Source organism: Diadema antillarum, unplaced genomic scaffold, assembly GCF_040938485.1.
Source record: "Diadema antillarum isolate AM-2024a unplaced genomic scaffold, OU_Dant_1.0 seq00001754_RagTag, whole genome shotgun sequence".
NCBI classification, from domain to species: Eukaryota; Metazoa; Echinodermata; class Echinoidea; order Diadematoida; family Diadematidae; genus Diadema; species Diadema antillarum.
This window is the reverse complement of record NW_027272436.1, coordinates 202,294-227,857: the sequence shown is the minus strand read 5'-3', so window position 1 is coordinate 227,857 and position 25,564 is coordinate 202,294. Positions and strand designations below refer to the sequence as shown.

Below are 25,564 nucleotides of genomic sequence, written 5' to 3'. Positions count from 1 at the left end.
GTGTCTGCGTTTACGCCTGGTGTGTTGTTTTGTGCTCTGTTGCTTCCAGATTAAAAAGAAAAAATTAGCACATTAAAACTTATACTCAGCATGCATAATCTTCAGACACATGTGCAAATCATATGATCGTAAAAACAATAAAAAAGGGGAAAGAAAACATGAAACAGAATACAACAACCTGATTTCATTTTCAATACCAGCACTGCTCTCCAATATAGAAGGCTCTGCCATGATTGCTACCCTGATGAAAGTCCGCTTGTATTTAGGTCATGTGCACATGGGTACAAATGACCTTCCATTTTTCTCAGATGGTTAGGCACTTTACTCATGTTTAAAGCAACATAATGCAAAGTCTTGCCCATCGTAGCAATGAAGTCATGTTCAAACAAAAATTGAACTGCATAGACCAAATATGGTCAATTAACACTTGGGGGAAGTATCCATTTCACTGGTTTGCACTGATTCCATTAGCAAATCTTTACTATCAATATTGCCAAATACAAATGTGTAATAGGCTTTACTGAACACCCTGTTGCTATTGTAAAGCAAGATATTTTTGCGGCATGACATTTTCATGAACAAGAGTGGACAGCCTTTTTCACGGCATAAAATTTTTGCAGAATTGCCCCTTGCATTCAATGCATAAAGTGCAAACAAGAACTCTTCCGGGCATTTTAATTTTGTAAATCTTGGCTCTTGTGAAAGTCATGAAATTATAATGCATGTGAACATTTCTGGCTGTTCAGTATCAGGTGGATGCGCCCTCAAGCACCATTTACAAGGATCACATGAATGAATGATCATTACATCACAGATGCTTCACTCAGTGAAATTAAAAAACAATTATCCTGTTGCCGGTAGCTCAAATGACCGAATCATGGGCAAAATGGAACAATGAATTGGCTTACTGCCAGATGCCTCGTCACTCCTATCTAGATTTTGTATTCAATAGTGCTTCCATATCAAAGATTTTAAAAAAAAAGAGGAGGCTGTGATAATTGGTTGCAACATGCTGTCTTTTTCGTCAACTTAAAAAAAAAAAAATCACTGCAATGGCCATCATGAGAGTTGACAAACTCCACTGATACATAGACTAACCATATTTGCCAATCAACCCAACTACATCTCTTGAAATCTCACATTGGAAACATTTCCTTCAAATAGCACACATTGGGTACTAAAATCAGTAAAGCAATTCCCCTTCACAACAGTATAGAAAGGCAGTCCAGAGCCGTAATCTGGATACCCCGTACCTTATGCAGCCATAACTTGTGTTTGTAAGGCAAATCTCAGCTTTTGACAAATAGTAGGGAAAAGTGTATGTAAATCAGTCCCTCACAAGATATTTGAGCCAAGAACTTGCTTGTTAATGCTTACATAACTAGACCAGTCTGTTGCAACAGACTGCACGGCACTGGCTCTCAGTATTTTGATATAATCAAGCATAAACTGGTCAAATTCTGCTCTATGAATTCTATCCCTTGATTGACATTATTGATGAGTCAAATCTTTCCATTACTAGCAATAATATTGCAACAACAACAGCAAAAAATATGAACAATGATTAGGAGTATATTCCTTATCATCTTTCATGATTTCATGCTCTAAAAAACCTAAACGCACAAAAACTTTTGAGAAATCTCATTTCTAAAATAAAATTGTGCTCTTATGAACTCTGATGAAGTGGTGATGGCTGACATATAGCACCCTGTATTTGTATTTTATGCCTATACGCCAGTTGCCAAACAATGGGTAAAAGATGATGTCTTTCTTGTCAACCTTACAATTCGATAGAGAATGTGTGCTATATATCCTGGCATTCTGTCATCTCTTTGGACCTGTGAAAGTGTACACTACATGTTTGTTTGTTTGTTCATCTCAAGAAGATAACGATAGCTGCAAACCCCTCCTTTACGATGTATTGACACTCTGAAGTAGGTCACGAGTGTGAAGAAAAGATGCTATGTGAATTTCAGTGCTTTGTCACCTTTTGCATTATAATCAAACTCCGAACTCGAGTCATATCAAATCACTCTCACTCACAAGAGAAAGTAACATTGAGAAAATACTAAGTTTTCCTCTCAAAACATACAGAGTTATGCGAAGACAAAAACCTCCCAACAAAACAACAAAAACATTAGAGACTGCATGAGTAATGATTTGTATGCAATTTCTATTATACCCAGGTACATTTTCACAGAATAAAGAGACTAGAATGGGGCGAGAATTAAACTCCAGGACATCAATGTCAAAACTAATGCGGAGTTATTGCAGAGTTTCTTGGACAGTCAATTACTCCCTTGAGTGGTGGATATCCAGCCCAAAGCTCTGGCATGCATGCAAAGTCTGCGACGCCAGGAGAAGAGATGCGAGTGATGACGGGCCGACCTCGCGAGGCTGAGATCTGAGATCGCAGGAGGCTCTCCTCCTCCTCCTCCCTACTTGAGGGACTGCGCCTGCATGAGGACCCTCTTAAGCTGCTTGGTCTGTGGGTGGTTCGGCTGGGTCTGGATGACCAGGGTCAGCTGGCGGCACAGCTCGGTCACCACGCCCGGCAGGTGCTCCTTGGTCACTGGGTAGGTCATGTCCACTGCCAGGAGGGCCTCGTCGATGTACCTGGACGAAGGTTATAGACAAGAGGAAGGAATACATTCATATCGCTGAATCCTAATCCTTGTGGGGGAAAAAAAGACACTACCAAAACATATTTCTGTCCCACCAGAACTTTGGTGCAGTCACCGCTGTAGTCTTGAGACTCGTTATGCTGTAAAAGGGAATCAATTTTTGTGCATTTTGTGCAACAAGAAACTAGCGCAATCATAAAAGCACACAAATTTTTAATCTTTCCGGGTCAAAACTCACTAAATATCCATGACACATGCCATCTTCCATCGCACCTATATATCACTCCAAAGTCTTTTTTTTTTTTCTTGGTCATGTGATCAATCACAACTTTTCCGTCAACAGAATCCTTTTCTTCCTCAGGAATGGATAGACAATAGGCTAGTTTGTGCTTAATACCCAAAAGTCAACTCTGATAGAGGATGAGAATCGAGACATGGGTAGGGGTGCCAACTTACGTGCACTTGATCTTGGTGTGTGAGGCCAAGTCTTGTGACAGCTGCTGGATGAGTGAGAGAAGGACGGGCTGCTCCAGGAGGCAGCCTTCGTCGGCGAAGATCGTATCGGGCGTCACCTCATTGCAGGTGAAGACGATGACGCGCAGGTCGGATGCATTCAGCGCCTGGGAGAGGAGAGCGACAGTACGTGGGTCAGCTCTATTAAAATACAGCATCTTACGTATGTGACACTGAGATCATGCTTGTGTAAAGATGATATCATACTCATGCAACAATGAAATATGGCAAAGTGAACCTTTCAAGCATGACATTTAAATGCAAAAAGTACAAACTTTGGTTCTTGCTCTTACATAACCAGCCATAGCAATGACACTTTTCTCTTCTAACAGGAGAGCTTAAAGATTGCAGGAGGAGATATCTGGAGTACTGCTGGGAAATTATACTAAAATCATTGCCTTTCTAAGTGCCTTTGACATATTCATAGTTTCAACATTTTTCAACATTTTATAAAGAACACATTTCTAAAATATTCATTGTATAATGTCAGTGAGAACACTTGAAGGCACACTCCTCAATAAGTCTTTTAATCCATTGAGGATTTTGTTACAAAATGCATTTCCCATAGAACCTGCCTGAGTATAATTTGGACTCATCCTCAATGGGTTAAAGAAACTTTAATATTATCATGGTTATTTCAGGGGGTTTCCATTTCTTTTTAAAGTAATTCTTTGCAGCATTCTCTTTATTTCCTTTTCTTTCATACAAATTATTCCATGTGGGTTTCTCCTTCCATTCATCCCATTAACCTGAAATCAGGGGAAAATGCAACATACAGAAAGTCAAGCATGACACCCTGACCATAAAAAGGAACCTTTGGTATGACATGTCCTATGGCAAGGATTTTTAAGGAGTGTGTTTTAAGGGGGAATTCCAGACCATTTAAAAGTTAGTCCAATAAAAATAAGTAAAAATTTATAAGTACAACAGTGAAAATATGATGAAATTAAGTAAAAATCAAGGAAGTAATGAAATCTAAAATTTTGCTTTCTTTTTTTTTATTGAGAGGTGATGACATCATCACCTCACTCATATGCATATTCATATCAATTGTTTGAGATTGTTGTTATTTTTGTTGTTGAAGAGATTAGCAAAACTTCACAATTTAGTAACATCCTAATTTTGATCTGATTTTGATCAAATTTTAAAAGTTATGATACTCAAACTTTAATCGTTTTTCCAGACCAATTTTTATTTGGTCTGGAATTTCACTTGAAGGAGTGCATGAGGCCTAAAGCAACTTACGTGCTGGAAGGCTGCGTTGATGTGCTTCTGCTCCAGCAGCTGCTTGATCTTGGCCTGGACATGCTGGATGTCCTGGGCCGCCGGCACTGGGGTGGGGGCCTGGGAGCGGATGGCAGCCATCATCTCCTCCTGCAAGGTAGCCTGCTGCTTCTCCAGGGCGTTGCTCATCTCCTCCCGCACCATCTCTCGAACTTTCTCCAAGAGCTCCTGCTTCATCCTGTTGGCATGGAAACAGGGAAACAGGGACAAGGAAGCGGTCAATCTCTAAACTTAATCGTTCCCATTTCAACAGCCAATCAGGAAGCAGGATTATTGTCAGTGCAATGACACCTGCCAGTGCAGCAAGAGTTGCTATCATGGCAACTTTTTATCACATGGTGCCCTCAAGTTTGATGCACTATAGGGGCACATAGTGCATGAATCTTCTCAAGGGGTAGATGGGGTAGATAACACAATTTCAGTTGGGTAATGATGAAAATGTGAAATATTTGCCAAGAAGGTTTGTCGAAAGTTTGACTGTCTAAAAGCAAACTGGATAGTGGTTGATAAGTAATTTATAAATTGATTACCGATAATAAACAAATCAGACCAAAGCAGTACCTATCGATCTTCTGCGCTGCAATGAATTGCACGCAGCTTGTTGGAAAATATGATTGCTAGGGCATAATCCATGGTCATGAAACATTCTACCTGCCCAATGCTGAACAGGGAGGGATCATATGGAATGAAAGTCATACACTACTACTGAAATTATTCTACGCTTTTGATCTCAAAATACTCCAAAACTAGTCTTAATCCTGGCAAATCGCACCGGCCACTCAAGTTTCTTGATAGACCTTTTTCGATGTATTGCAAGAAAATTTCAAATGCTGAGAGATGAAGTTTGAAGTTTGAGCCCTTCTGGGAACTATGTTTTGGCTTTAAAATTCTGTTAGGTGCTACAGGCCGAGCAAGTGTGGTGGGACAGGCCAAGCAAGTGTGGCTCAAAATCACTTGTGGCTAACCTCTCGGTTGTGGTGTGCAGCTGCTCGGATATCTCCCCCTGAACGTCCTGGAGAAAAGAAGCTTTCAGTGCGTCACTGCTCTCCCTCTGGGTCTCCACCAGCGACCGCATCTCCTTGAGGAGGGGTTCCTGGCCCTCTCGCTGCTTCTGCCTCGCCTTGCTCAGGTTGGCCTCGAGCTGGTTCACATCTGAATGAGGAGAAAGCAAAGATGGGGAACAAGGTGACATTCACCCATTTTTACTGACTGCTTTGAAACCAGAAACAAAATGAATAGTAATCTTCGATAAGATTCATGAAAAAGCTGATTCACCTCAGTACATCAGCATACAGCTAATGCAAGTTATGCAGCTGAAGCAAATTAAATTGCAAATACTGAAAATGTAATGTAGTAAAAACATTTGTCCACATTCATAATATCAAAAGGGGCGAATATCAAAATAAAGAAAAACAAATCATATAAAGATTAGAAGAAATGACAGAAGGTGTCGAAAAGAATGCAATGATGACAGAGTGGCAAATGCAAGTTATCAAAAGAATTTGAAATACTTGTAAAACTACACAGCCGGAGAACTTACACTCCTTTGTGCCTGCCTCAAAACTCATATTGATCTGCTGAAACATTGAGGAACATGCTCGCTCGAAGGCAGGAACAACAGTACTGTGGAAGGCATCTCTGTAGGTGGTCTGTATCGTGTTTGAGAGGGCGTTGGCTGCGGCTTGGCCCATGGTGTCTGCCACACCCTATGCGGCAAGAAAACACATCATCATGGTATCATTACTTCATTCAAAAACACAAAAGAATCCTGTGTGATTTTACAACTGTATTCAGAACAACAAAGGAAGGGATACCATTTAAATACTGGAATGATGACTAAATGCCATCAAATGCCCTATGAAATACCCCTTTCTTACAGAAAAAAAAATACACACTTAGCTGGCATATCGTGCAAATACTTCACATACATACACATAAAAACATGATACAAACTAGAAATGTTGCTATGGCGACTGATGCCTCCGCCATAATGCATGATTCTCCCAATAGGTGTATAGTACAATGCCTTCACAATGTGTGATGACAGTTTCACATAACTGGCAAAATATTGAAATGACAGGTTTGTCAGAAATATCTTGAATGTTCACTTTCCTTGAACTAGGTTTGCTATAATTGTCTAAGAGTGCAGGTACAGGTATTTGGGGAATTGAGGATTTTTACTTGACTTCTGACTGATCCTTTTATAAGTTTATGCATTGAGTAATTTTCAAGGTATGAAGAAAGAGTGTAATTACAGTACAAAATATATACATATATTTTTTGCATTTAAACCTGGCCTTTGAACCTTAACCTTTGACCTTCAGGCTGGAAATTTCCCAGAGAATCTCTATTAGGTAATACATGTATACATTAAGTTTTAAAACTAATAATGCAAGCATTGCATATTCTAGTATATGAGGGAAATAGTAAAATTTTGAGGAGTTGACCTGGACCTTTGACCCCCCTGACTATTGACCAATGACCCCTAAATTCCCTAGATAATCCCTCCTACCAGTCAGTACATGCGTATGTACCAAGTTCCATGAAGATACATTGAACCATTTGCGAGAAAAGTGAAATTGTAACATTTTCACCTAACCTTTGACCTTATGACATGAAACTCTCTCTGGAGAATATTTACGCGGTAGATGTCTACACTAAGTTTCAAGAAAATACCTTCGGGCATTGCATGGATACGGGGGAAATAGCAACATTTTTAGCATTTGACCTTGACCTTTTGACCTTTGACCTCTTGCCAATGTCACTAAATTCTACTCAACTAATTGCCCCATCATACATGATCCTTGGACCAAGTTTGGTGAAAGCTGCCTCATCCAGTTTTGAGTTATCACGTAAACAGATAAATTTTGGGATTCGACCTTGATCTTTGACCTTTGACCTCAGTCCGATTTCACTAAAAAACTAATCAAGTATTTGTCCCATCATACATCATCCTCGGACAAAGTTTGGTGAAATTTGCTCGATCCAGTCTTGAGTTATCACGTAAACGGATACAATTTCATGATTTGACCTTGACCTTTGGCCTTTGGCCGATTTCACCTAAAATCGAATCAAGTAATTGCCCTATCATACTTTATACTTGGACCAAGTCTGGTAGAATTCCAGTCAATATTACTCAAGTTATCGCGTAAACGAATGCGGACGGACGGACGAACAACCCGAAAACATAATGCCTCCGGCACCACTTTGTGGCGGAGGCATAAAAATAAAACACGATTATATTTGGACAGTTACCTCAGTCAGATTGTTGTCATTCTTGCAAAATATGGTTTGTCTTCAGACAAACTAAAAAAAAAACAAAAACCCACCACATCATACACAGCTTCAACTCCTGTTTACCATGTGTACCACAATCACAAAAATTACTTAAAAACTGTAGAAGTAGTTTTGCTCCACAAAGATTTTGCTTGTGTGTGTATTTGAACAACGCAGTTGTCATAGCAAGGGCTTGTCATACACTCTATGAAGTGCATCTTGCACATAAACATCCAAAGGTCACTACATTTGCCAAGAAGTTCTGAGAGAATTGTTTTTAAGCTCATTGCACCACAAGAAAATTTAAGATGATTTTGGCCTTGCTAGCCAAGACCTAAACTTAATACAAATTGTCAATGCTCCCTGTGTTCATGTCTGTTCCAAAAGCAATTTCACACTCCTAAGACAGGGCTGCACACTAACCGTTTTTTTCTACTGGTGCGACCTGTCCGTCAGACCAGTAGGTACCCAGTTTTTCCCTATTTTACCAGTCTAGTCCTGAAAAAGTTACTGGTCTGACAGTGATTTTTAATGGTCAGGGACCATCAGACCAGTGCCAGTGTGCAGCATTGCGTAAGATGACAAAAATGGAGAGACTCTAACCCCATGCACCTTCTGATCTGGAGATTCTCCCACCTGAAACCACTAGCAAACGGGAGACTCCAACTTGATGTGCGTGCAAAAATCCTTGTGGCCGGGGTCCAGCTCTAGGGTTCTAGATGTTATCTCATGCTATCTAAGGCTTGTTTTTCAACATATGACGACACTATGTAAGAAATCATTTCAAGTGGGAGAACAGGAGATTTTACAAAAATGGGCTTTCGGCGGGAGACCTCCCGTCGAAAGCGGGAGAGTTGGAGTCTCTGAAAATGTGAAAAATCTCACCCTTGATTTCACCAGCTTGCTAATGTTCTCCTTCATCAATTGATCGGTGGCGGTCAGCTTATGGCCTAGGGTTGTGTTCAGCTGGTCAGATAAGGGCATGAGGACCCGATGTAATTCTACATACATAAGACAAACCAAAGAAACAAAAATGGGATACAAATCCAAAGTTAACACATTAGCCATCAACACTCAAGTGGCTCCTGTGACCCTTATTCAAAATTATTGCCTTCACATCCCCCCAGGTACTGACACTTGATTATATATTTTTTTTTAAATATACACAGGCTCTTTCCACCATTGTATGGTGCGAAAACCACTTTAAAACATTTCACTGTGAATATTACATGCTTCTGCATCTCACAACAGTTTATGAAACAGTTCGTATGCACTTGAGGACATTCATTAAAACAAGTTTTCTTCACAAGTGAGTTGCAAAACATAACACAATATTGGTATGACAGTAAGTTTTCTTTTCTATGCAAATGAGTGTACGCCATCAGACACTGTAATGGAAAAGGAAGGGAGTAGAGGAAACAGAAACAGAAAAAGATAGATGGAGAGGACTAACCTGGAAGGACTTTTGCCTCGATTTCTGTACGCACAGTCTTGTCCAGCCGGCTGGTCACCTGCTGTCTCAGGGTCTGGGTGACCGTCTCCAGCAGTCGTTCCTGCTTCTGCTTGTCCACGTTGCTCTTCTCCTGGAGCACAGTGGACAGTCTCTGGCCTGAGTGACCGCCCCAAGGCTAAGGAAAGCACTCTCTGACACAAATGCCCTTGTAAACCTTGGTATGTGCAGCAAAGGGGAATCAGCTGTCTCATATCATGACTCACAAAGCACAAATCATATTTTGTGTGTGTGTTTTATCTATGTCTCAATCCCTAAGATGCTCAAAGCATTTGTGTTACTTGGAAGATGCCAACTGCATTCTAAGAAATCATTCGATGAACATGTTTGACTTTTGACCCTGGCGGGAGTTTGACCGCAAAATTTACAAAGCATACTTTCGTATTTCGCACACAGCATTCCGCAAATGTATCTTAAAGAAATCAATAAGGCCACCGATTGCTAAATAGATGTTTGAGGGATGGTAAGGAGATATAACAATGACGACTGCATACAGAGGGGCAGCAGACAGCACAAGGTGCATCACACCTTTGGCAAGGCGCCTGTATTCTTGAAAGGAGAGAACAGAAAAGTGGGAAGTATGAGTGAAGAATGACTTGGTGCGAGCATTGCATTTATGGGGTCAGGGTTTCCCTCCTCCCCATGAAGTGAATACCAAGGGAGTGTGGGTGGAGGTATACACAAAATTGAAAAAAAAAATAGAAAGGAGAAAAGAGGAGGAAAAGGGGACAAGACAACAATGAAGAAGAAGCAGAAGAAAAAAGAGATAATGAAGAAGATGGAGATGAAAAGGATGACAACAAAGATGAACAAGGAAAAGAAACGATGAAAAAGATGACAGAGAAAAAAGATGGAGACAGAGACAAAAGATGAAGAGGGTGAGGAGGAAGAAGAGGAAGAGGAGGAGGACAAGGAGGAGGACAAGGAGGAGGACAAGGAGGAGGAGGAGGAGGAGGAGGAGGAAGAGAAGGGGGAGCGAGGGAAAGGATACGTTCTTGTTCAGACTGCTTGCTGAGCATCGTCTCCAGCTTGGTCCCCAGCCCCTTCTCCAGCTTGTCGATCCTAGCCTTGGTGGACTGGATGATACTGTTGCTAAGCTGCGCCTTGTTCATCTCTTGCCTCAGCTGCCGGATCTCCTGCTGCTGCCCCTGGAGCATCAGCAGCATCTGCTCCAGGGAGCTCATGATCTGAGGATCAAAAACAAACGCAACCAAAAAAATCCAAGATAACTTCATGAGTATTGATCAACTGTGAGAACATGTTTAAGTTTCTGTTTGGATGTGCTGGTTCATGTGTGTGTGCTAAAAGAGTCAATCATTTTTTATTTTAATGCAATACACCGTTATCTCTTGTTTTGGGACTTTGGTCAAACAAAGAAAAATCAGATAATGTGATATTTATATAAACATAAGTAGCCAAGTTGGCCTACATTGCACATTATATATTGAAAACCACAATATTAACCAGGACTTTTCATCAACTGACTTTTTGCAACAAGAGCATCTCTATGACCACATCTTATTTCCTTGTTTTGCTCTGTTGACGTTATGGTAAGGATAGCTAACTCATTTATCTTTGCACCATGGTGTGTCTTTGGGCTTTCTGAAACTCTAAATCAGCTATTGTGGGGAGCAAAACAAGATGGAGGCTGAATATTTCTGAGCACAATTAGTACACTTAAACACACAAGATGCACACAAGGACACACTTTTATATGCCTTCACACAAAGATCAACTGCCCTGTAGCAAGATTTACCACCTCTTGACCAGCGGATCACAAACCTTTCTCTCTCTCTCTCTCTCTCTCTCTCTCTCTATCTTTTATTTTTTAATTTGAGACAATGGATCTTACTCACAAGCACTGACAGCTTATCACTAGCACCAGGCACCCTTATGCACCTGAAAACATGGAACTATTCACTAATGCACCTTACATGATCAATGGTGAGCTTTATTTTATGCAGGATGTGAGGTTATCCTTGGCTTTTACATTTTAAGCACAGGTGTCATACCTCAATAATGGTCTGGGATTAAATGTTATACAAACACACACAGTCACAGAAAGAGAACACATATGGTCACAGAGACAAAAGACACACACATGAAAGACAAAACAGACTTTGGTTTGACTGACAGCTGGATAAACCAACATATAAAAACGAATGGCAGAAATCAAAGGGTTAATGTTCCACATGTGACTATTAACCTTACCTTGTCAGTCCCTTTGCATAGCATGGTTTGATTGCATCTGGGGTGCTGGGATAAGGGGGCTCGAGACTTTCAAATAAACATCCACAGCAGGATGTCAACTGAATTTCACAACTTCCTGCTTCAGGAAGAGCACTGTCATGTTCCCCACCATGCAGTACGTTCATACCCATACATATCAAGATCAGTATATCTCCTGCAATGAACACGATGCTCTTCGAACCAAATGAATTTCGTGAGCTTTCTAATCAGCTGAAGTCAATCTGAGTAGACAAATCTAAAGTGCTGGTGATAGATCTTTCTATTAGTTTTCAATGGTGTAAACACAAATGAGAATTAACAACCCTCAAAAAAAAACAACAACAAAAAAAAAAAACAAACCACCCAAAACAACTACATAGAAACACAACAAATCTTACTTTTGTCTCCTGAAACTAAACATCATATCTATTGAAATGAATACTACAGATGTCATCTTGGATGAAAACAACTAGTCAAGTTTCTTAAAATTGTTTCAAGGCCACCATAGAACCTAGGCAAGGTGCTACAGACTCACTTGTCCTCTTCCCCCAGGGCAACTCAAACCTCACTCTTGGGCGAGCGATATGTATGGGCAGGTGACTGTGTTGAATAGCTTTAAGAGTGGGGCCCTCTTCCAAATGCCAATTCAGGCAAGTGGGAGATACATTGTACCATATGTCTCCCCCCAAAAAAATTACAATAGCACCCTTTGCAACGATAACTTTAAAAATAGTGAATCAATCCCAATACAATATCAGGGTATAATACTATAACTTGTTACTCACATCTTACAGAAAACCCCATCCGATTTGCTTCAGTGGTCAAAGAGAAATGAGGATCTTTGGAGAGCATGTCAGTAATCCCTTTCCTACAAGTTTTGTCCATTGTGTTCCCAGTTCAAAGAGCATCCAAGTCCAACTTGGAAGAAACGGACCCATGGCATGCTTTACAACGATCCACATTTTTCTGTGACCACTTGACCAAATTGAATGGGGTTTTCTGCAAAATGTGGGTAAGAAGTTACAGTTTTATTTCCTAAAATAGCATTCAGATTGTTTAGTTATTTTGAAAGTTATCAATGTAAAAATCTGATTGTCATTTTTTTTTGAGAGGACATGCTGTATAATTATTATCTATTGTAATGCCCTGCTGGGCTTACCTGGCCCAAGTCCCGTTGGTACTTGTCTTGGCTGACTGTGTTCTGGTGGTGTACCACTGGCCTCAAGTCCTGTGTCAGCCCACGGTTTTCATCCTGTTCCCCTTCATCGTGTCTGCTTGGCAGAAAAGAGAATTCTCTGGTTCATTAATCCTGTGATTTCTTTGCTAGTGCACTCCTGCCAATGCCAGGGCTCCAGAAGGAACAAAGGGGAGTTGAGAGTTGGCAATATATGATTTTTTGTTTTGTTCGAATCTCATATGGTTTATGATTAACAGATGCTCAAAAGCATAAGTATGCAAAGTTGAATAAAGCTTCTTTCCTTGAAAAAAAAAAATTCTTGCGAGAAAGAAGCAATAAACAGAGAGGAACAGTCTGACAGCCCCCCCCCCCCAAAAAAAAAAAAAAAACAAAGAGAAAAGAAAATCTTTGTTAAATTACCACATACCTTCTTCCAATACGATAACAGCTGTGACAGTTACTCTGCAAACTAAATTTGATTGGCTGAAACACATTTCGGAGACTTCTACAGCTAAAAATATGTGCATTCATTGACTGATATTTACATCGAAGAAAAGACAGAAAGAAAAAAAGAAAAAAAAAAAAAGAAAAAAAAAAACATGCTGTCAAGTTGATAAGATCTGACAGACCCACGCCCATAACCCAGAAGAATTATTCTGGGTAGGTTTTTCATTGTATCAAATGCTGTGAATGCTGGCACTCAGTAACAGAAAGAAAAATCAAGGCAAGTGCCAAAATGTGTCTTTCCCATTCGCGTAGAAGGAATTAGTGTTTTTCTAACTCCCAGAAGTTCATTGACCCCGCCTTTGACCGTTGACCTTGTGGTGACCTTCAACTCCCCAAGGGACATTTACAAGCCAAGTCTGGTCACAAATGGACATATGGATCAAAAGTTTTGAGCCATAATCGAAACGCGCCGTAAAAACTTGATATTTGGCCCTAAAAGTTTGTTGACCCCTGTCTGTGACCTTTGACCTTGTAGTGACTTTGAACTTCCCAAGGGACATCTCCCATCCAAGTTTGGTCACAAACGGAAATATGGATCAAAAGTTGAGCCATAATCGAAATGCGCCATAAAAACTTAACATTGGGCCCTAAAGTTCATTGACCCCTGCCTATGACCTTTGACCTTGAGGTTACCTTCTTGTTTGGTAAAATGCGTAACTTAGTAGAACCCCTCTTGCCTCCAAGTTTGATTAAAATTGAAGTCCTCAGTAGAGAGTTATTCAAGTTTTTGTAGCGTTACGGGCGTTACGGACGGACGGACAGATGCCGCAGGCGATCCATTAGTCTCCCCGCACCTGATTTGTGCATGTGAGGGGGAAATTTTGATATCTTGCAGAGAAATAAGGATTTGATGTCATGTCACCACAGAGCATATCAATTTCCAAAGTAATCGTTCAAGTGTGGTTTGATCTGTCGGGTTAAATAAGCATGACCTAGCTCCTTACAAGGCATTTCACCAAGTTTTGAGATTGAATAACTCATTTATTATGTAGGAGTTGATGAAAATATAAATCTCAACTTGTAGCATATAAATGATATTGAAATTTGGGTTTCAAGTTTGACAAAAAACCTCAGAGTTTCTCAATGAGCACATAAGGTAATGGCAGTATAGTTAGAGGCACATTCAGGAGGCTAGTGAAGACTAACACAAGATGCAATCCATTGGTACTCTGCCTGCAGCGGGAACATAAAACATTTCATTGAGTTCCCTCACCTTGCATGTTGGTCCCCTATGTCTTTCAGGACTGTTCCCTCTCCTGCTCCTTCGCCAACATTCTCCAGCTCATCACTCACTCCTTCGGCCGCATCACCAGAGCCTATTTGTCTGTCACCGTACGCATCTGGCATCACAGTCCTGCCAACAACAAGGACAATATCTAATGACCTCATGGATTCATGGTGTATTCACAGCAATATTCTCAGAGTACAGTCGTTGCTAATTCATCACAATGGTCTGAGAATAAGACCCAATTAATCAACTGTCCAGATCAAAAGAAGTCAACATGACTTATCAGTACAATACACATAGTTCAGTACATGGGGCAACACAATGCTCTAAAACTTGCATACACTAAAAGATCACAAGCACACTGAAGCTGTATGTGAAGTTTTGTGTATATAGATCAAAGACAAGCTTTTTTTCCGAGTTTTTTGTCAATTTTGACAGGATTGTTTGCTAAAACAGTCTTGTAGGAGGGATTGATTAATTCTCCAAAGAAAATGTCTATTTCCCACGAATATCTGATGAAAAATGAGTCTAATTAACTAAGTAACTAATATCACTTTTTATTTAAGAATTCAGAATAATATGCCTTGGAAATGATATACCATGATTCTGTCCCATTACAGAGTCATTCCCACTTACATGAGTTCCAATTAAATGGTGGTAACTGTAAGGCAACTTATATGAGAAACAAGCTGAATATATTGTGTATAGTTTGGCGTGTACATATTCATATGTAACAATAAAGTGTTTTGAGTACATACAATCAAATGGGTCTGACAATCTATTTTCTTGTTTCTAACACAAGCTTATGCCACAAAATGTGGTCTTGGGAATATTCTTACATATGCATTTTGCCTGCCATCAAGCATCGATCTATATAACACTTCCAGCAAAATGTCATGGCACAGGCATGAAGAATACTACAATTTCTTCCTATAATATAATACTCAATGTTTTGCACAAACTAGGGAATACAATTAGAAATGCTCATGAAGCACCACATAAATGGCTACAGACTGCTCCACTACACCAGGATGTCAAGATGAATTCCGAGAAAGATCACCTGGCTGGCAGCTCTGTGTACTCTTCATCTATCTCCCGGTTGTCATCTTGCACAGGTAGGTGTGAAATGTCCTCCATCTTGGCACTCATATTGCCTTCATCTGCCTTACGGATGTCCTGCTCATAATTCATCGCATCCTCCTCGTCATCCTCATCATCCGCATCCTGCCCCATGGCCTCAACCTCCTCCTCCTCGTCATCCCCGACGTTCTCGCCAAGGATCTGTGCGACCTCCACGCTGGAATCAGAGATGCGCTTCTCCTTGATGCGGGCGCTCTTCTGCAAGAGTTCTGCCACGTTCTCCGATGACTCAAGCAACCGGTCGCCCTGGAGATCGTTGATGTCTCCTCCGACGGGAGACGGGGGAGGAGATTTGGGGACCTCGTCTTCCTCCTCTCTGATGGAGTCCTCATATGGCTTGGACAGGGCATTGTTCCCTACCAGAGGAGCCTTAACGTTGTGGGGGGAGATGTGGTTGGAGGATGCACTTGCTGTTGGAGTTAGGGTCACTGAACTGTCCGGCGTGAGGGAGGCAATGTCGTTGGTGGCGCAAGAACTTAGGAGGTCCTCCCCCGACACGCTGGTGGCGGTGAGCTGGGTGAAGCTGCTGCTGGCACTGGAGGCACTGTCCCGGAGCACGTTCTGGGGTGTGGTCTTGGTCGGGGAGCGCGTACTCGAATTCATGAGTGACTCCGGCGTCATGAGGTACGGCTGGCTGGAGGAGTGGGTGGACTCAGAGGTGAAGGAGCTGGTTTCTGCCGAGGGTGTGACGGGGTCACGCTGGGGGGATGGAGCAGCACCCGCTGGGTCTAAGTGAGAGTGGTCCGTGTCCGAGGAGGCAAGAGATCGCTCCGTAGCACTGAAACTCACATCAGACAGGCCGTCCCGTAGGGCTGTAAGAGTCACAAAGGAAAGTGACATTCCATAACTGCATGTACCATAATACTTCACACCAATATCCTGAGAGAGATCAAAGCAATGCATATGACACTACTGTTTTGACAAGTTCCACTTTTTATAAAGCTACACACATAAGACCTAGTCCTACCAACTCTTTCTTTATACATTCAAAACTTTCACCAATGAGATCAATAAAAATATTGTCTTAAACAAAATCTTGCATTAAACATTATGAGCATTAAACATAATCTTAATAATCTCTTGCAAACATAATCTTGTCAATATATGCAAACTAACTTACAACAGGCCACAGAGAAGCACTGAAAACACAAAATGATTGGTAATCCCACTGTGTAAGTCATTCTACAACTCTTCCATGTTGTAATGACCTTAAAATATTTGCAAAAAGGACATCTCTTGTCGTCAAGAAATCTGTGCATATGAAATATTCATGTCTAGGGCATATTAGCTAACAGGAAATTTTAAGGAATAGGCCAAAGACCAGTCATGAATAAAGGAAATGCATTCTATAATTGATCTCATCTTTTCTGAATACTGAGAACTATTTCTCACATAAATTTTCTGCAGAATATTCATCACAGTACAAGGAATATATTCCAGCCTTTATTTGTTCAATGAAAAATATCAATAAGATATATATCAACATCATTTAGTGAAATTTCTCAGACATCCAATCAAAAGATAATTTTATGTGTGTTCAGTATCAAGCATCTCGCCACAAAATTATAACTGGCTGATACAAACACACACACACACATAACGATCTAAAAGAACATGAAAGCTGCAATGCCATAAGAATTCCTTAGAATGCTTCAGATTTGCCATGCAGGGGTTTAAGAAAAGGGCAGAGTTGGTGTGAGATGATACATCTACGTGGACATACTGTTGTCTCCGTTGGAGGTTGTGGTATTGATTGAACCCGCCATGACTTCCTGGTTGACAGATGGGCTTGGCTGAAAACGGATCTGAAGCTCTTGAAGTGCTCTACGGAAAATGATGTAAAAAAAAAAAAATATGATGAAGACTAACTCGCTTTGCTTGTCAAAAGTCTTGGGAGTGAACATTTGAAAATTCACCCAAGCATAGAGCAAAATATTACAACATTTATAAATATCAGTTCCACCTAGTAGGACACACCACGCAGAGTGACATGTCATCTATTGGCGATAAAAGAAAAATTAAAAGTCAGAGAGCACAGAACCAATAAGAAACATCTTAAGTACGTCTTACTGTACTTCCTACACTCTGCTTTAAGACTGAGCAGACATAAATTACTTGGTGACCCAGGGAAATTGTTTTTAACTACATTACTGGAAAGATTGGGAAACCAAAATGGATAGAATACACATTTTGACATTAAATTTTCTAAGTTGTACACTAGCAGCAAAGGGGGAAACAAATGCTCAAGCCAGACATCACTGCACTTTCGTAATTTCTAGCGAAATACCTCTTGAAAACACAGAACATCTTGACCAGGACATTGACGGGTTGCCTGTTGCCAACACTCTCCTCATCCTCATCGCCGGGGGACACCTCTTCAAACTCTACTGAAACGAAGAGATAATGGTCATCACGCTCATGTCTGCTCTACTGTAAACGCTGATATTTTTGCGAGATTAATATTTCGCACTGAGCGGCTCAAAAACATATTCGCGGGTTGTTGAATTTGCGCCGTGCAATTATTGTCAGCACATTCACAATGTGCATAGAAAGTTGTGAAGATATTTTCGCGGGTTTTAGAATATGCGCTAACCGGAAGTAGTGCGAAATACGCGAAAATTAATGTACCGCAAAAATGTCTGCGCTTACAGTATTCTTGTTTGATGCACATCTCATCTGTACAGACTATCTACGCCTTCAACACATTGTCATTGGCAAGCTATTGATTGTTTGTGTACTGAGGAACAGCCCTCATCATCACAATATATATCTGCAACCATTGGCCAATGTGCTTCATGTGCAATCCAAACACTGGTCAACAGTCACTGCCATCTCTCCCAGAACAAACATGTATGCAATGTCTGTGAGAATCCTCCTCCCATACTGTGGGGTGGGGCAAACTAAAATTAAAGGATTACCTATCAATTTCCATCTGTTACGCATGACTCTGATGCCTTGATTTCTAATCCGATAGTGCATTTCTTCCTCAGTCACATTAAAATGAGTGGTAAGCTTCAGATATTGATTGCATCATCATAATTACACACATTTGAATAAATTTCTCATGCATACTTCATGCAATCCTAATCTTGAATGTCCCAAAATGGAGCACCAGGGTTGGGGACAGGTTGACTAACCAGTGTACTCTACATAATTGTGTGGTCAAGGAAAGCACCGGTCTCTGTGAAGGTTGGCAAGCTCTCTCACGGATTGGTATGGTTTATTCAAAGGAAAACACTGGTCTTTGTGGAGGTCTGCGAGCCTGGCACATTCCAGTTAGACAACATACCTTACTGCACACTGAAGATGACCGAAACAAGGACATAAGCTATAAGATAGACTACTAATTCGATGTGCGTTAACCACGGGGAGAACCGATACTTAGACGATGCTATCTAGGCCGTGCTCAAAAGCAAATCAAAGTGAACCAAATCATACCACGCCAGATATGGATCGTTTGAACATTTGTGGAGAAAGCGCACCCCGTGAATTATTTCTGGACTCCAGTCAGAAGGGGTTCACATGTTTTTTAGCAACAGGGTCATGCACGTGCATTGCTTATGCTACTTACAGGTGTCCTAAGCAAAGGGAATCAACACTTTTCATTATGACGTAGTGGTGCGTGTTACATGCATTATTCTCATGCCAACTTCTGGCACGGTATGGTGCGCTTTTGGAGCATGGCGGGAAGTGGTCTCCTTTTTGGTTTGGTAGGGTATGGTATGGTACACTTTAGGAGCGTTCTGAGTACTCCTCTGGCACGGGCACGTTATGGTACAATACGCTTTAGGAGAGTGCTTGAACACACCAATAGACCACTAATTTGTAGTAGGCTAACCACGAGGAGAATAGACACCAGGGTGAAGTTATCGACTACTGCTAAGGACAAACCTGACTGGAGTTCCTCGCCGTCCTCAGCATCCTCCAGGGCCTGCTTCGCGCGACATCGGCCGGCGTCAACGATGGCGAAGCTGAGCATGGGCTGCATGAGGAGGAACTCGGTCAGGGAGCTGAAGTGGGCCCGCCCCTCATCATGCTCCTGGTGGAGCTGGATGACATACAACACCTGTAGGATAGGATGAGCGAGGACCAGAATAGGATAGAGAGAGACAGAGAGAGAGGCACATAGAGAAAAGATTACCAAAATGACAAAGTGAGTAATGAATAGAACAACATGAATATTACATGAAGTTATGACAGGTACATAGACAGAACACTGCTGTACTGAATATGTTCAAGCAAAATGTCCTCATTCTAAAACAACATTTATAATGCATCATACAAACCTACAACTTGCAAGAATGGCAATGCCATGGGCTAAGAGATGGAAGGGCACTATTCAAAGCTCTCTGAAATCAACAAAATTGTCTCTTTTTTTTTTCTAAACAAATGCAATGTCAAACTGATAATTCATGGCTAGCACACTGATAATGATAAAAGTACAGTTGAGAGTGGCAAATGCTATATGACACTGTCTCCAGGACTCACTGAAATGATTTCTTACAAAAAATACTCTTGATATACATGTATATATATATATATATATATATATATATATATATCTATACCTATAAAAGAATACAATGTTGATCTTTAGGTTAGACAAACTAATGACTTTACTTTATGCATGTGATTATCAAGGCAATTGAGAATTATTATCATCAATTCTTTTTAATAAGCTACTACTTATGAATAAAGTTCTTGGTTATTCCTGAGGTTATTTATATCATTTTTTTGGTGAGTTTATATATAAGACTGATATACCGTAAAACATGATATAATCGCGGCACGAAATTTTCGCAAATTGAAGCCGACAGCCTTTTACGTGGCATGAAATTTTCGCAAAATTGCCTCTGGCATTCAATGCATACAGTGTAGGCAAGAACTTTCACGTGCATTTTAATTTCGTGAATCTTGGCTCCCACGAAATTCGCGAAACTAAAATGCACGCGAACATTCCTCGTTTTACAGTATTAACATCCACAGAATCTATATTCAAGAACGACTGCCCCTATCAATTTTCTGCAGCTGAGAGTGCCCAGCTCTGCTCTAGAACCCTTTCTGACCTTTCTCTTGATGTCCGATGCCATCAGAAAGCTGGCGCTGAGGTCCAGCTTGACCTTGAGGCAGGGCTGGGGGTCGGTGTTCGGGCAGCTGAAGCGGATGGACTGCAGGCAGGTCCACTGGACGGTGCACCACACCTTCAGCTCCTTGTTGAAGTCGGCCCCGGTGATGAGGAAACGCCAGAAGGGCAAACTAGATACAAGAAGACAGATTATTGTCATATTTTATTATGAGGGCATCTGGAGGGATGCCACTATTATTTGTGAATTGTTTGAATATATGCCGGTGGTCTTCTCATATGTTGGTCTGAGAGATCTGACATCCTACCGTGGACAGTTTTTTAAAATCTCAATATAAGCAATGGAGTCGCTACAGAGGAGGATACATCATTGTCATTTATTGATGGCATTTGGAGGGAGGCAAATATGATTCACACCACTTTTAAATTTAAAAGACAAAAATTTGAAGAAAAAAATTAATCTCCATAGATTTTGTGTTCATCAAATTGACAAGAAGTGTGACTATAATAATATTAATTGCCATTATTATTTGTGAATTGTTTGAGTATATGTCGGTGGCCTTCTTATATGTTGGTCCCGAGAGACACTCATATTTATCCTACTGTGGACAGTAATTCTTATCTTCATATAAACAATGGAGTCGCTACAGTGAAAGATTAGTCAAAATTACACCAGACTTACGTCTCGCATTTGATCTCTAGTTAAACTCTAAGGACACAGAGTATTTTCCTTGTTCAAACAAGAGAGAGAGAGAAAAAAAAACATCTACAACCAACTCTTCCCTTAAAAACAATCATAGCAGAAGAACAATAACAACAAGAGATAGGGGGACTTTGACATTGCCCAACCTGGCATCTTGGTGCTTGTGGTTGTCACAGAAGAGCAGTGAGGTGACCGGAGCGCCCCTGTGGGGCTGGAACTGGTGCAGGCAGCGCGGCGGGTCGTCGGACACCTCCCAGTACATCTGCCAGAACTTGACGTTCCCGTCGAGGCTGGCGCTGGCTAGGACGGAGCCGTCGGGCGACACTGCCATGTCTGTGATTGGCTGCGGAGCGGATACAGGAAATATACAAATTATTTGTCAAAGCCTGCTGTGATTGCTTGTGACGCTCCACCATCAAATTGTTCAAGCCTTTGCCATTATTTCTAGTGCTTAACACCACGTCCAGTCGGAATCCATTTTACATACAATTTGGTATCAAAGGGTGGCGTGGATGAATGCATGAGTTATTCAACAAAAGATGTCCAAATGCTTCATGTTCTGTATGAAACTGATGTGACAGAAAATTTACAAAAAGACAATGGTTCTGCAAGTTATAGTATTTCTTCAGGGCCATAATGAAGGTTCTGTTATAATACAGTTTTAAAAGACAAATAAATTCTGTGAATGTTATAAATTGTCAATTAAAAAAAAGAAAACTATTCGAGTTTAAAAATGTATTATGTTTTTAAAATTTCATTCCTGACTAAATTCCCCATTCCGGGAAAAGAAGAAGCCTCCAAAACAGTAACATTTCATGAACACTAACACTGGTATTCAAACTTCATAAACTACTGCACAAAATAAGAGTGGTTTTGGTGTAGGAATAGCATGATGCAGAACATTCAAAACCACATGTGGAAATCAACTGGCATGTTACACTCCCCTCCCCTTTAAGCAAATGGATAATGCACACACTTTCTGAACCCAAAGTTCTGCAGAGTCTAATCTGCATACGTGAAGTACAATGGACACCATGGCTTACCTTACTGTGGCCGTTGTTGACTTTGATGAGTCCATTTTTGACCTGATCGTACTGGATGTTCTCTGTCCCAAGCTCCTCGGCTACCACAGTTATGTCCCATAATTCGGCCTGATGGAATGAGAGCATGCAACATCCCCTTATTATAAAATGGGTTCAAGAATGTAGCCAATAGGAAGCGCTGAAATGAGACACACCTCCTTCCTTTACTTCAGTACAATTGCACTGCCTGTAATCCTATGGTAGATTGCCGATCGTCTGTGCGCACGGCGGCTCCTTTGATGAATTGCATGCATACGCGCTGTCAATCCTGTAAACAACTTCTAGTTCGGGCTGCCGGCCGGCCGGCCTGTCTTCCCTTGTGCATAACATGTGTGGCGTACGTACGTACGTATACTCTACTATACGTACACTTTGTACAGTACAGTAGACCAAGCGTTATGGGACCGGACGCGTACATGGAGTCACTTTGAAGAGCAAATCCAATGATTTAGCAGGTTAATTCTCACGCCGTTTTCAGAGTATGTTGTCTAGTAGGCCTATATGAGGAGTCTATATCAAGTCTTTAAGGTAAAGGGTGCATGTGTAAAATAAGTAAGTTTTCATGCGGGAACTTAAGTGTCCGGAAACCCAACCCCCCATTATACTTATACTGTATGTGTGGGACTTCCGCGAGTGCGACGTGCGTAAATGTTTGGGACGAACATCTTGGAACGTCTTGACCCACAAAGGTACGTGAAAAACGCTGAAAAATGATGTTAGTTTTCGAATTTTCGACCCATTTTATAAAACAAATGATGCACAGGATTATTTCGTGGCGTTAGTGGAGGCGTAGCTCACTCTCGGGTATTTACAATGTAGTGCAACATGCACTCGGCTTCGCCTCGTGCATGTTTCACAATTGTAAATACCCTCGAGTGCACCACGCCTACACTAACACACTCTATCCTGTGCATCATTTGTATACAATCATGTGTCCAACATAGTCTCAATCTCACTGACACACATGACACATTGTATGACTTGACTGATGTATAGAGGAAAATCTCAAAAGCTTTGGTAACTGTTACAGGACCACTTAGATGTACAGATTTGACAGCAAATAAATAAAAGCCTTTGTTTCACATTGTATCTACGAGTCACCTTGAGGAAAACTCACAAAAAATATTCATATCAGCCCATACCTTGTACCACATCTTCACACAAAGTTATCACTGGCATTTACATCTGTCAGGCAAAGTGTTACTATGCAAAGATTTCAATCTTAACCAACAGCTTGTAATCATGATCAGATTTTGACCTAGATCTACTCATCAGTATGCTATGTGACAATACATCCGTCATTCATATTTCAAGTAAAAAGTGACATGGACATATCTTGGGTAGATAACCCCCCCCCCCCCAAAAAAAAAAAAAACACAACAAAACACCACACAAAACAAAACAAAACAAAACAAACAAACAAACAAACAAACAAACAAACAAACAAACAAACACACAAACAAACACACAAACCCACACACAACAAACAACAAAAAACAACCAAACAACAGATGTCTGGGTGGACAAGTGATGTAACATAAAACCAAGCTTTTTTAAAATACAAGCATTTGCATAATTGTTTACATAATTTACTCCATTAGGATTATCAATTTACTGTGGCCTTCCTCACAACACAAAGTACCATGAGGCCTTGCAAGATTCTGCTCACATTGGCCTGGGTGAAAATCATATCAACTTGCAAACAAGAAATGCTAAGCTTTGATCCATACAGATATGGCTAGCTTCAATGACCATGAAGAACTGATCTTTTCACTTAAGGATGAGTTCCTTCAAAAACGTTAAATGTGCATCTCACAAACACAGACTCCATTCTTACAGTTATGGTATAAGAGTGAAGGATGCAACATTCATGAATCATGTCTGAAACAACAAGAAATGAGCAGCAAAAAAGAATACACAAAATCTCTCAAAATTGATATCTGCCTAATTGAGTTTAAGTCTCCTGAGTATCCTGAGGCTGCTTAAATATGATGAGAAGCCCCTAAAGCATGTTCTTGAGTTCTCATAGCAAAGGCCTTAGGCACAAGTCAACACTGGGGACAACCTCTGATGCTCAGATCAGTCATTGACCCCTGCTCACCTTTTCTCCGTGGGAGACGGCGAGGAGGTTGCTCCACTCGTTGGAGATCTCCTCGTCCGGCGTGTCGTCAGGGAGGTACGGACACCAGACCAGGCGGTGGTACTCACTGGGTGGCTGGTTGCGATCCACTCGGATCTTGGGCATGAACCTGGGTTTTGGGCAGCGAAGTAAGACAGAAGATGGCTTGAAAGGGATAATACTTAGTCTAATTCTGTCACTGCAGTTCTCATACAATCACAAATACATCCACTAGGGAAATGTATGCAATCTATACATACAGTGCATTGCATTTGTGTTCTAAGGGGCAATTTGGAATGTTGTTTAATTTGCATGACATCAGCTGAAACGCAAAATTCACAAAAACAAAACCACAGCTAAAAAGGAGTTCCCTTTTGCAGCCATTAAGACTGGCACCTTAGAGGTTTCATCATCAGCATGAAATAAAATTCTGCACCGTGACAGTCCAGCATCTTAAAATTTCACACATTCAATAATTTTTTTTTAAAATTCTTTGCACAATTAAAACATCAAGAATTATGATACACTAGTATGCCTGCTACTAGATCACAAAGGATTGAATAGACAAAGACTATTTTCGTCTTTAACTAGTACTACACTCTGTACCATCAATGCTATGACCTGCCCTATAAATTCTGCCTTGAAGCCTGCTGGCCTGGCAAAGGGAGTACTTATATTTTGTTTGTTTTTGTGTGCTACTAAAAACGGAGCTGCATTATACTTAATGCTTCATGAACATCAATCACACACATAGAGAACATTCAGATTAAGAACAAAAAGAACAGCATGAACATGAGTCAAACATCAACTGATAAGAAATGTAAATAGTTTTAGTTTAGGGTTTATTTCTCTCTTTTTTTAGCCACTCACTCAATCTTTCCCTCTGTTTCTGTGATCAACCAGACCGAGAGGTTCCCTTTCAGGTCAATACAACCCAGCACATCGGCGTTGTGACAGGCGAAGGCAATGTCTACCAGGATGTTGGAAAATCCCTTCAGTAGTGCCCTCACGGTAGTACGCCGATTTAGTACCCTCATGCCATATCCAGATTGGACTGTCAATGTCAAAGGTCACAATGGGGTAATGGAA

General features: G+C 40.9%; 1 protein-coding gene across 1 annotated transcript; it reads right to left on the bottom strand.

The window, feature by feature from the left end:
* Positions 1 to 1,625: 1,625 nt before the first annotated feature.
* Positions 1,626 to 25,512, bottom strand: LOC139712056 (enhancer of mRNA-decapping protein 4-like). Its single transcript, XM_071623891.1, has 19 exons — positions 25,346 to 25,512; positions 24,458 to 24,605; positions 22,318 to 22,425; positions 21,421 to 21,617; positions 20,555 to 20,744; positions 19,380 to 19,554; positions 17,776 to 17,872; positions 17,212 to 17,312; positions 15,409 to 16,300; positions 14,334 to 14,474; positions 12,596 to 12,707; positions 10,199 to 10,394; positions 9,151 to 9,306; positions 8,583 to 8,698; positions 5,962 to 6,127; positions 5,387 to 5,573; positions 4,383 to 4,599; positions 3,081 to 3,244; positions 1,626 to 2,616 (listed from the first exon to the last, which is right to left on the bottom strand). Exons 1-19 carry the CDS (start codon positions 25,510 to 25,512, stop codon positions 2,439 to 2,441), a joined length of 3,708 nt encoding a protein of 1,235 aa, XP_071479992.1. The 3' UTR covers positions 1,626 to 2,438.
* Between the last annotated feature and the right edge of the window lie 52 nt (positions 25,513 to 25,564).